The sequence below is a fragment of the Rhinatrema bivittatum genome, chromosome 4 (genome assembly GCF_901001135.1).
Source record: "Rhinatrema bivittatum chromosome 4, aRhiBiv1.1, whole genome shotgun sequence".
Taxonomy (NCBI): Eukaryota; Metazoa; Chordata; class Amphibia; order Gymnophiona; family Rhinatrematidae; genus Rhinatrema; species Rhinatrema bivittatum.
This window is the reverse complement of record NC_042618.1, coordinates 174,202,148-174,214,471: the sequence shown is the minus strand read 5'-3', so window position 1 is coordinate 174,214,471 and position 12,324 is coordinate 174,202,148. Positions and strand designations below refer to the sequence as shown.

Here is a 12,324-nt window from a genome sequence, read left to right as displayed (position 1 = left end):
CATCAGTATAAACAGGAAAGAGAGAGAGAGAGAGAGAGGGTGAGATAAGTATTTCCTCCCTGTCTCTTTGGCTAGTGATGAAAGACTCAGAAATTAAGTAACTCACAGGTCAGCTCACTCCATTTGGCATTGGGGCTATTTATATTTCTCATGGTGAAGCTCCTGAGCCCATCATAAACCAGCTCCCGATACCGGATCCGGAAACCCAACAGAATACCGTTGATCTTGTCCTCTCCCGGGGGCTGAGAATACAGAAAGAGTCAAGGTGCTCTTCAATCAGCGTAAGCTAGATATGAGATTATCCAGCAGTGGGACTATCATCTGTCCTCACTGCTGGCCACTGATGAATTCTTTACATGCAGGACCACTATATGTCCCTGCCACCAGTCCATCATGAAATCTCTAACAAGCCACCTGAGAGATTTCCATCAACATCATTGCTGATGGTTCTTAACACTGACTCAACTGTGGGCATTCTATCAATATCACATATACACTCATAGGGGATATAGAACTGAAACAGCTATGATTTTGGTACTTAATGAAATTAGTCTAGGTATGGATAAAGGCAAAACTATTCTCATGTTCCTATTGGACATGAGTGCAGCTTTAGACATGGTCAACCATTCCCTTTTAATTGAGTTAGGTGTGAGTTATACCCCCTTTAAAATGGTTTCTCTCATACTTATCAGACAGACTTTTTCTGTAGAGTGGAATTCAACAGAATCGGGTCTATTTTATCACCTGCATTATCATCTACATTATTCAATTTTTATTTGTCACCACTGGCTACACTCATTCAAAGTTTAGGCTTCTCTTGCTATCTATATGCTGATGATATTCAGATCATTGCCTCTATTGACACCAAGAATCAGGACTCTCAACTTCAGTTTAACAACTGTCTTTCTAATGTCACAGATTGGCTTTCTATAGGTAAAATGAAAGTCAATCCTGACAAGTCAAAAGCCATTGGTTTTCCAGGAAAACTAATACTTCTACTTTCCCAGCTTCTACTATGTCAGGAATTCATATTCAGGTAAAAGCAGTAGTCTCTTCTCTAGGAGTCCTATTAGATTAAACTCAATTTTAAACCTCAAATCTCCAAACTGATTCAGAAAACATATTTTTTCCTATGTTTAATCAATCGAGTTAGACATTTATTGAATACAACTGACCTGCAACTTTTAATCCATTCATTGATCCTCAATCACCTAGACTACTGCAATTCATTATATCATTCTCCATTGTCCCGTTCCATTCACAGATTACAACCAGCCCAAAATACTGCCATTAAAATAATTTTTGGAAAAATGAATTTGTTTATGTAACCCCTCTTATGCATGACCTCCATTGACTACCCATTTCCCTCCACATCCAGTTTAAGATTGTTGTTTGGCTTTTAAGGCCTTTCTTTCTTGTACCCCCTCATATCTGGACAATCTCTTAATTCCGTATGTTCCAAGTCATGCACTTCGCAATATGATTTAGTTTGAGTCCCCACTTTCAAAGAAATTGTTTATGAGGGCACTCATGAAATGTCTTTTGCTTTTCTGGCCCCCACATTGTGGAACTCTTTCCCTCTCTGAATTTGACTTGAGAAACAGTATCTTAGATTTAGAAAACGTTTGAAGACCTGTCTGTTTTGCAAGGCCTTTCCTTTTTGAGTCCTTATTTTTTTGTAAATTTTTATCCAGTTGAGTATCATTTGATGTTTGATGTGTTTTTTACAATGTATTGTTGATTAGTTTATATTTCAAGTTTTGTTTTAATTAGTATTAAGTATCATTTGATGTGTATTTTACAGTGAACTGTTGATTAGTTTTCTATTTTTAAGTTCTATGTTTTAATTAGTATTTTTATGAATGTTTTATTGTTTTGCTCATTTTGATTTTATTAGAAATCACTATGATTTTTCTTAAGAAAAGTGATCCATCAAATGCAATAAACTAACTGACTAACCAAACCAGCCTATCATGAGAACATAACAAGTGCCATGCTGGGTCACAAGTACCTGTCAGATCCCCAATAGTTGATCTGTTTCTTGTATCATACTCCCAGGGATAAGTGCTGGCTTTTCCCTAATCTACCTGGCTAATAACTGTTTATTAACTTTTCCTGCAGGAACGTATCCAATCCTCTTTTAAACCCCACTGTGTTAGTTGCTTTGACCACATCCTCCAGCAACATATTTCATAGCTTGATTGTGCACTGAGTGAAAAATACTTCTTATGACTTGTTTTAAATCTGCTGTTTGTTAGTTTCATGGAGTGTATCCTAGTCCTAGTGTTGTTTCAAAGAGTAAATAATGGTTCTCTATTTACTCATTCCATCTCACTCAAGGCTTTATAAATTTCAATCATATCCCCTCTCAGTTGTTGCTTTACAAGCTAAAGAGCCCTCATCTGTTTAGCCTTTCTCCACAAGGGAGCTTTTTCATTCCCTTTATCATTTTTGTCACTCTTTTCTGCACCTTTTTTTGAGATGGGTTGACCAGAATTGCTCACAGAACTTAAGGTGAGGTTGCACCACGGATCTATATAAAGGCATTAATGATATTCTCAGTTTTGTTTTTTATTTCTTACCAAATAATTCCTAACATTCTATTTGCCTTTTTGACCACCACCGCACCCTGAGCTGAAGATTTCAAGGTATTGCTCTCAAGGACTGCTTTTACTGGGCAGTGACTCTAACATGGAACCTAGCATCTTGTACCTGTAATTGGGTGCATTACTTTGCATTTGTCCTCATTAAATTGCCATTTAGAAGCTCAATCTCCTAGTCTCATAAGGTCCTTCTGCAGTTCTTCACAATTTGCTGTCATTTTAACAACTCAAACAATTTCGTGTCATCTGCAAATTTGGTCCCCTCACTCGTTGTTCCTTTCTCCAAATCATTTATGAATGTGATAAATAGCCCAGGACCCAATGCAAGCTGCTGGGGCACTCCACTAATGATATTTTTCCATTTGGAAAACTGATCATTTAGTTCTACCCTCTGTTTTCTGTCTTTTATCCAGTTACCAATGAACAATAGGACAATGCCTTCAATTCGTTGACTTCCCAATTTCCTGAGGAGTCTCTCATGAATGACTTTGCCAAATGCCAACTGAACATCCAAATACACTGTATTAACTGGCTCACCTTTGTCAGCAAGTTTATTTATACCCTCAAAAAAATCTAGTAAATTGATAAGGCTAGACTTCCCTTTGCAAAAATATGTTGATTCTCCCCCATTAAACCATGTCTATTTATGTGGTTAATAATTTTATTTTTAAGACTTGTTTCAACTATTTAGCCTGGCACAGACATTAGGCTTACCGGTCTATAGTTTCCTGGATCACCCCTGGAGCCCTTTTTAAACATTGGCATCACATTGGCCACCCTCCAGTCTCCTGGTACTGTGGATGTTTTAAATGATAGGTTGAAAATCATGGGGCAGTTTCTCCAATGAGTATGTAGGAAATGATCTTAATCTCTCAAATTTATTGCTAATGCCCTTCTTGGTACTTGCATTGTGCCAAAGAGAACCTCCTTAGGTTGCAAATCACCAGAAATAGGTCAGCAATAAACTTTTTTTGTTTCTTCAGAACTCTGTGGTGAATGCCATCTGGTCCTGGTGATTTGTTATCTGTCAATCTGAGCTATTACATCTTCCAGTTTCACAGTGATTCCATCTAGTTGCTCAGAGTCATCACCATCAAAAAATGTTTCTAGTGTGGATTTGACCCGAACATTCTCCTCAGTAAAGACAGAAGCAAAGAATTCATTTAGTAGTGATTCTCAGGAAAGATATAAAGGAAACTGATAGGTATAAGCAAGGATCCTGAGGTACCTCTGGAAGCTGCACATCCTAAATATGTCCCCTTTATCCCCTCATTAATCTACTGCCATTAATAAACATGAATGTTACTGTCTGTATCTCAGTATAAGACATTTTGGTATAATTCCTCTGTATCCTGATTCTCCTTCCCCCAACATAATATAGTACAAATATAAACCAACTTGTCCCCCTAATATAAAACTCTTGACTCCCAAAGAAGTTGCAGGGGAATAAGAAGAGCATACTCACAACATTCAGAAAAGAAATTCTGTATAAAATGGTGAACATTGCACAGGCCATTAAAAAATATTGGAGCCCAGGGGTTAGAGAACAAATACCAGTATAAAATTGAGGCACATTGCAGCTCTTCTGTTGCCATCTCTGCAGACAATGTACCAACCTCCACACATTACTTTAAAAACTGGTTAGTGAGCTTCTGGGAGACCTACCTGCCAGTGGATCAGCACAGAGGTGGTGGTATGAGGAGTAACTGAGAGGATTGTGGGAGCGTCATCTGGAGCTGGGGAGAGAGAAGATGACAAAAGGGATATTTAGGGTGAGATGACCGGTGGAGGTGCGAGTGCCAACTTACAGCCTGGGCTAGGAGATGGGAGACAAGGCTTGATGCCTGACTGGCAACCTCCCTGCTGCAAGAGCCAGCCTATGGGGATTCCCAACAAATCAGGGCAATGAAGTCAAAAGCAGACACTGACCAGCCTGCAGTGTGGTTAACGACTCCGACTCCTCACTGTACTCGCTGTCCCCAATGTCATTAGTGGCTTTGACACGGAACTTGTAGGATGTGAAGGGCTTTAACCTGGAAGAGGCAGACAACGGATGCACATGTGAGAGATGGATGGGGGTGGGAGGGGGTTGCTGCTGGGCTCATTTCCTGCCCTTCGCCACTCCCGCCTCACTCCGGGCAAAAGAGAATCAACCAAAAGTTCACTTTACATTTTACTGTTTCAAAATCAAGAGGTAGGTAGGTACATGAGTAAATCAGAGTAATAAAAAAGCCATGGTATTGAGAGAAAAACAGAGGCATTTTCAGAAATGTTCTCCTTCTGGTATCTTCCATTTAGGAGGTTTTTGGCTTCAAACAGAAGCCAGTAGAAATCAGGGTGCTGGGGCCATCAAATACCTTGGTCTTTAAGGCAAGTGCCACATGGTTAAATGAATATATTTCCTTGGAATTTATACATAACATCCAGCAAACTCTGCTCTCAGGACTCTTGAATTTCACACCTGTCTCCTCCAGGCCTGGCCTAGGCAAGGCAGCTGGACTCCTTCAGCCTGGAAGGGACCTCACCTGTCTACCACGAAGGCTGTGGCATTATGGCTGACAGAGGCAGAATGCATGGCCCAATCCTCGCTGGGGAGCTCACGGGTCTGAATGGTGTAATATCTGACCGGGGACAGGCCGTCGCTGCCTGGTTCCCATGACAACAGCACGCTGCGGGCCTTTATGTCCTCCTGCTGTACCACGGGCTTGCTAGGAGGCTGAGGGCGATCTGAAGCAATAGGATACAATGAGGAGAGAGGCTTTAAGAAACAGGCAGGAGGTGTTCCAAATTCCACATGTCAGAAACATGTCCTAAAGCCACAACGCTAGGGATCAGGGTGTATCCTCTGCAGCCCTTGCCCCGGTTGGCTCAGCTCACACTCTCAGGCACAGTTTACCTTACCTCTCTTCTCCGTGGTCACGACTAGTGCCTCGGCTGCCTGCCCCCAACCCTTGCGGGTCTGGGCTGTGATCCGGAACAGGTAAACAGACTCTGGCTTCAGGCCAGTGGCGGTGTACTGCCGGGCGCTGGGGTTCAGCACCTCTACGGTGGCAGTGTTGGCACTGGTGGTGTTCAGGCGGTGGGTGATCTGATAGGCTGCCGAAACAGAAACAGTTTCTCATATCAACGGGAAATATGTAGAAGCCCAGAAACCTCATCTGTACGCTGTGGAGAGCCTTTGTTACTGGAGTTTGGCATGCACATGTGTTATTATGTGTTACACAGTTATGTTTGCTGTGCATATATGTGATTATATGGCTATATATATATATATATTAGTGTGAAGAAAGAGGACATATTTGGGAATGTACAGCAGAATGAAAGGGGGACATGAGTTAATACTGGCTCTAGTGCAAAAATTGCTCCAGATTCATCTCTGACAGTAGCATTCATGTTTATTTCTCCTGCAGGCATCGCTGCCTCCTGTCTCTCACCTAGAATGATACCGTTCGGTGCTGCTGGCGGCTGCCAGATGAGCCGCACGGAGGTGGTTCTCACCTCTGGAAAGAGAATTCCCACAGGAGGCCCCGGCACTGGGAAAGGAACAGCAGAGCAATGAGAATCAGGACAGGTTAGTATGCCAATGCAACCAAGAGCACATGACCTTGAAATCAAGGCCAATCTCTCTGATACTCGGTACAGAAATAGGGAGGGGTACCAGGGGTCTTTAGAGGAATATTTTTATTTTATTTATAGTTGTTATTATTTGGGGTTTTTTTTTTGTTTTGATTTTGTTTATGGAGATTTTGTTGTTTGATAAGAACATAAGAACATAAGATATGCCATACTGGGTCAGACCAAGGGTCCATCAAGCCCAGCATCCTGTTTCCAACAGTGGCCAATCCAGGCCATAAGAACCTGGCAAGTAACCAAAAACTAAGTCTATTCCATGTTACTGTTGCTAGTAATAGCAGTGGCTATTTTCCAAGTCAACTTAATTAATAGCAGGAAATGTAATTTCTATTGTATGCAATGTAATTTTTGTCCTGGGCAGTCAATGAATAATGATTAACAACCTAACTAAATAAAGAAGGGCACCCAAGGTCTGCAGAGGAATGAAGAAGGGTACTAGCAGCTTTCAAAGTTTACTCCTGGGGGAATTCTGCACAAAAATTTACAATTCTGCACACAAATATTTAAAATTCTGCGCATAAAAACTTAAAATTCTGCATACTTCATACTGGGTCAAAATAACACAATATACATGACAGTCTTTAAGAAATAACTTTTTCCATATTACATTTTAAATTAATTACTTAAAGATGCAGAGTTTTAAATATTTTGAGCAGAATTTCCCTAGAAGATCACTGTAAGAGTGTCTCTTCACAGGCTCCCTCTCTCTCTCTCTCTCTCACACACACACACACACACACACACACACGCTCCCTCTCTCTAGTACATATACATACCCTCTCCTACAGGTTCCCTCTCTCTCTCTCGCACACACATCCCCTCACACAGGCTCCTCACTCTCTCTCTCTTTCATGCATACACACCCTCATACAGACTCCCTCTGTCTTTTGCACACAACACCCCCCCTCATACAGGCTTCCTCTCTCTCTCGCACACACACAACCACACAGGCTCCCTTTCTCTCATGCATACACCCTCACACAGGCTACCTATGTCTCTCTCTCACACACCCCTGCACACAGGCTCCATCTTTCACTCATATCTCTTACACATAGGCGCCCTCTCTCTCTCTCACACACACACACACACACACACACACACACACACACATCCCCTTCACACAGGCTCTCTTTCTTACACATACAAACACCCTCGTACAAGCTCCCTCTCTCACAAACAAACAAGCACCCTCACAGAAGCTCCCTCTCTCACAAACAAGCATCCTCACATATACACAATCCCTTTTTAACACACATCAGCTCCCAAACTCTCACTCATATGCACACTACTTCACAATCTCCTCACATAGTCTCCTTCTCTCTGGCACCCACACCCACGCAACCTCACACATGCTCTCTCTCACCTCCCAGGCTCGCAGTGTTATACACACATGCACATGTGAGCACACACACACACACACACATACACACAAATACACATAGACACACACACATCGAGGCCTGCTCCATTTTTGCCATGAGCGGGATGGCCTCCGCTCGTGGTACGCCTGGGCCTATTCCTTCGCTGTGAGTGGAGGTCATCCTGCTTGCGGTATGCCGGAGCTTGCTCCTTCTTTGCTGCGAGTGGGACAGCCTCCGCTCATGGCATGGCAAGGCCTGTTCCATCTTCGCTGTGAGCGTATGCCGTCCCGCTCACAGCAAAAATGAAGCAGGCCCAGGCGTGCCATGAGTGGAGGACATCTCACTCACAGCGAAGAAGGAGCAGGCCCCAGCATGCCGCAAGCGGAGGCTGTGTTGCTCATAACCCAGACAACACAAAGAACACATAGTCTGTCAAACAGACCCTGCTATGTGAGCTCCTCCATTTACACTAGGACTTCTAGTTAATTATTACCTTAGTTACAGCCTGCCAGACTGATCCATTTGCAGGGTTGTTTGTACTTTCTGCTAGGTTCTCTAACATTTCCTCTTCCTCATTTTGCCATTAGGGATGTACACAGCAATAATTTTGTTTAGTTTTTTTTATGTCGTTTCATTTGGGTATTTTTTGTTTTGGTTTTGGAAAATAGTGCAAGCTATTTGCAATTCGCACACACTGTTTTCAGAAACTAAAAACAAGACCCCAGAGGTCTCAGAGACCCCCATCCCACCCCCTCCCGCTGCCCCTGGAGGTAGCTGTTATCCCTCAAAAAGTAATATTTTGTAAAATAAACCCCTCGTCACAGGCCTCAGCACCAGCCTCCCAGCCCTTCCCTTTATTAAAAAATATCCCCCTCCCCACCTTCCCAGGAGCCAGCACTCCTGTGGCCTATCCTAGCCCACCCTCCTGACCCTCTCCCCCTGGAGGCCAGTGCCATTTTGAAAAATGGCGGTGGTTGGTTCTGGGAGCAGAGGGAGTCACTCCCAGGCCCCCATTAGACCACCAGGGAAAATGGGTGAATTTGGGGGAGGGAGAAGGTTCAGGATGGTGAACTGTGGGGATCTGGGTTCCGGGGAGGGAAGGTATTTTTTTTAACAAAGGGGAAGAGCTTGGGGATGGGGCCTGTGATAGGGGGTTTATTTTACAAAATATTACTTTTTTTTGGGAAACAGCCAACTGAAGGGATGGCGACAGGGGATGGAGTAGTGGGGATGGAGACCCCCAGGTTGCGCTGTTTGTTTTGGGTACTTGTGCACACTATTTGCAAATAGTGCACATGAAAATCAATAGAAAACCCCCCCACAAAATTTGATTTTTTTTTTTCCTATCATTTCGTTTCAAAACCGAAATGAAACGATATAGACAATTATCCCCAGATAATTTTCCAAAGCCGATTTGGCACAAAAGCATTTAGAAAATTATCCCACTACTGTACTTTTCCATCTTTGTTGGTTAGTTTTTTGGCCAAGCATTGTGCATGGGACAGATTCTTACCATCATCCAGAGTCCGCTCCAGGATCGGGGGGTAGCTGGGGATCCCATCTCCGATCCTGGTGAACGCCAGCACCTGGATCTCATAAAGGACATACTTTCCCAGGCTCATTAGCTGTACACTACGCGATGAATTTCCTTCCACCAGCCAGAAATGAGGCAGGGAATCAGAGTCCTTCTCCTTGTATACTACCTAAGGAAGCAGACACACAACACATGGAGACAGCTCAGCCTGGAAGAACATTGCAAAGTGTTGTGAACTCAAGCCAGGCTGCCCAGTATTGGTGCTGTGGTTACCAGGACAAGGAGCAACAACTCAATCTTTACATAGGTCACCGGCTATTCAAAAGACGATAATGATTTTCGATCACTACTGATCTTAGAAGTATCAGCTGCATGATAATTGGTCACAATGGGGTCCTTCTGGATATATTCATACCATTGTGAAAAGCTCTTCCATAAAGAGAGCTGATACGGCAGTGTGGTTCCTGTATTAGTCCACTGGGATATGCAGAAATAAAAGACATCAGAAAGGTTGTTGGAGACTTTTTTTTTACTGGACTAATAATATATTTTGGACTAGCTCATAATAATAGACTTGCTACTCGTGCAGTGCCTCCTTGGGCTGCGGAGGATTTCTCTTCACAGCTCTTAAGGGGATGCAGACCGAGTGCACATGAATGTTTCCTGCTGAGCAAGCAAAGAACAGACACTGGAAGGACCTAAGATCTGTGTTCCTCAGCCAACATGCATGCAGCTGTGATACACGAGCTGCCAAAAGGCTAGAAGTGAGTTAAAAATTGCTCTCTGCTTCAACGGCAGTGGGAAAAGGGGAATTGTATTCAGACTGCAACCAACGAGGGCCCTGGGGGTAATCTGCACAGTGCGCCAGATATTAGCAGAAGCTTGCTGGGCAGACTGGGTGGATCATTTGGTCCTTTTTTTGCTGTCATTTCTATGTTTCTATGAAGAGTGAGCAGTATATAAAAGGCACAAGACATCTTGGCTCTTGGACTTCCCTATCAACATGGGGGACAAGTTGGGCTGGAGCTTGTTCTGGCTGGGCTGGAAGCACAGGAATCAAAGGAGGTTAGTTGACCAGAAAACACAAAACCAGACTAGCAATTTCTACTGACCTTGTGACCCAAGATGAGTCCATTGCGGTCTGGCTCAGGCACCTCATTCCACCTCACTAAAATGCTGCTGGATGTAGTTGCCAATGCTGACACGTTTGTAGGTCCAGACGAAGGGACTGATATCAAAGAGAAAATTAGAAACAAGATTTATATTTAGCGCCTACCATTTCCTTAAGCAGATTCCAGAAGTCCAGCTCCTGGGTGTCTCAGAGGTTGCAACTGAGGATCCTGGTTCTAGGGGTAAAAGGGGACTCTGAACTTGCAGCTAAGGAGCCACAGCAGTTGTGACTGAGATAGTTTTATGACAGGGGCAGCTTTGGTTGACCTCAGCTTCTCAGACCGTAGGTCATAATTGTACCTGATTCTCTGGTGCGTCCCAGGACCATTGGACACCAGGGCCCGGCACCAATGGCATTGAATGCCTGGACTTGGACCCGGTACTCTGTCCACTCTTCCAGATCCTCAATGGTGTATTCCCGCTCAATCCGGTCATGGATGACGTGGGTCATAGTCTTACCATGCCCGTCTGCATGGCTGTACTTTATCTTGTAACCAAGTGATTCTGGATTACCATTGTACTCCAACTCTGGGAGAGGCTGTGATGAGAGGAAAGAACAAGAAAATTCTAAACAGACAGACTAGTGATGAAGAATCTCACTCTAACACACCTGACTTGTCATTCTCGAGTCAACTTTTAATAAGGCATCTAACTGCAAAATTATCTGCATACAGGTAAGTCTAAATAGAACAAGTCGGTGTCCAAACCCAAGCTATGCATGTTCATTTAGTCAAAGCAAAATGAGGATGTAAATTTAGGCACACGAGCAGTTTGTTATCTATGCGTGTGCCTTTTGGAAAAGTATGGCTTGAGCACACATCTAAAATGTGTTTATCGTTATTATTTTATTTAAACATGTTTATATTCTGCTTAATTCAAAATAAATCATTCTAAGCAGATGAATACATGCTCCCACGATATCCTCTCGGAACACTTCTTTGTGAAACAGACATGCTGGAGCATATTATGAAAGCATTAGGGGGTGTGCTGTCACTTTAAATAATAGGGAAACAACACCAACATTTTTTGTTCTGTTTTGTGCCATTTCAGTGCATGCCAAAATGGCAAAACAAAACAAAAAAAACCCCACAATAACAAAACAAAATCAAATCGCAGACAAAACAAAACCCTGGAAAAGTGGCTGAAAAACCACATCCCAACATATGTCTTCCTTAAGCAGGTTAACCATTTTGACCTGTGTAACTAGTGTCTTATGTCTCTGAAATCCTACCATTGTATACAGATATGCTCCACTGCAGCATCCCTGGCTGATAAAGTTATCACAAATATTATGTCACTGAGGGTCAACATTCAAATGGCTTGTACAACTAAGTTCGGGGCCTAGCTGGATAGATTGTGGGCTTTAACATTCCTGTGCCTCCAAATTATCTAGCTAAGTAGTTAGCTAATTAAAACTTATCTGGATAGCTTGAAGGTGTTCTGGGGTGGAGTTAAATTAGCCAGAGAAGTTTCTGTGGATAGCTAGGACTTTATCTGGTTATATTCTGTAGACAGCCTAATTGGCAGCACTCTGCTGAATATCCCAGACAAGCTACCCAGCTAACTTTAGCCGGATAACTTGTCTGCTCCCTGCACTGCTGAATATTGGGTTCATCAAATGAAGTGATACTTCGTAATAACATCAGGGGCTTAACCAGCACAGCCAGCTAGCTCACTCACTATCTGTGCGCCCACGTCTAACGTCGCATCTTGCACCAGTACTCACCACCCAGCGCAGCCACAGGCTCGTCTCACTGGCTGTGCGCAGTGTTACATTCACCGGTGACATGTCCGGTGGGGCCTGGAGGGTCTGGATTTTCCGTGATGGTAAACTTGGAGGACTCGTCCCGACAATGTTTACCTGCCTCATTCGGAAACTGCGGGGGGGAAGAGAAATTATCCTGGAAAGCAAGAGACTCCACAGCAGGTATGCCCACCAGTGCAGGCAGGCAGCCAAGCAATGACGCCCCTAACATAGAATAACAATAACACACTGCAACATGCTATAATGGAGAAATTACTT

At 43.3% G+C, this 12,324-nt stretch overlaps 1 protein-coding gene across 4 annotated transcripts in view; it reads right to left on the bottom strand.

Moving 5' to 3' along the window:
- Nucleotides 1-12,324, bottom strand: part of SDK2 (sidekick cell adhesion molecule 2) — a 577,803-nt gene that overhangs the window by 69,755 nt on the left and 495,724 nt on the right. For all 4 annotated transcript variants that reach the window (XM_029599248.1, XM_029599249.1, XM_029599250.1 and 1 more), the window contains exons 24-33: nucleotides 12,028-12,178; nucleotides 10,602-10,839; nucleotides 10,244-10,359; nucleotides 9,111-9,300; nucleotides 6,038-6,136; nucleotides 5,505-5,699; nucleotides 5,129-5,330; nucleotides 4,533-4,636; nucleotides 4,269-4,339; nucleotides 107-242 (exon numbers count right to left, since the gene is read on the bottom strand). In XM_029599248.1, the coding sequence (XP_029455108.1) occupies nucleotides 107-242; nucleotides 4,269-4,339; nucleotides 4,533-4,636; nucleotides 5,129-5,330; nucleotides 5,505-5,699; nucleotides 6,038-6,136; nucleotides 9,111-9,300; nucleotides 10,244-10,359; nucleotides 10,602-10,839; nucleotides 12,028-12,178 (1,502 nt within the window). The remainder of the gene's footprint in view (nucleotides 1-106; nucleotides 243-4,268; nucleotides 4,340-4,532; nucleotides 4,637-5,128; nucleotides 5,331-5,504; nucleotides 5,700-6,037; nucleotides 6,137-9,110; nucleotides 9,301-10,243; nucleotides 10,360-10,601; nucleotides 10,840-12,027; nucleotides 12,179-12,324) is intronic.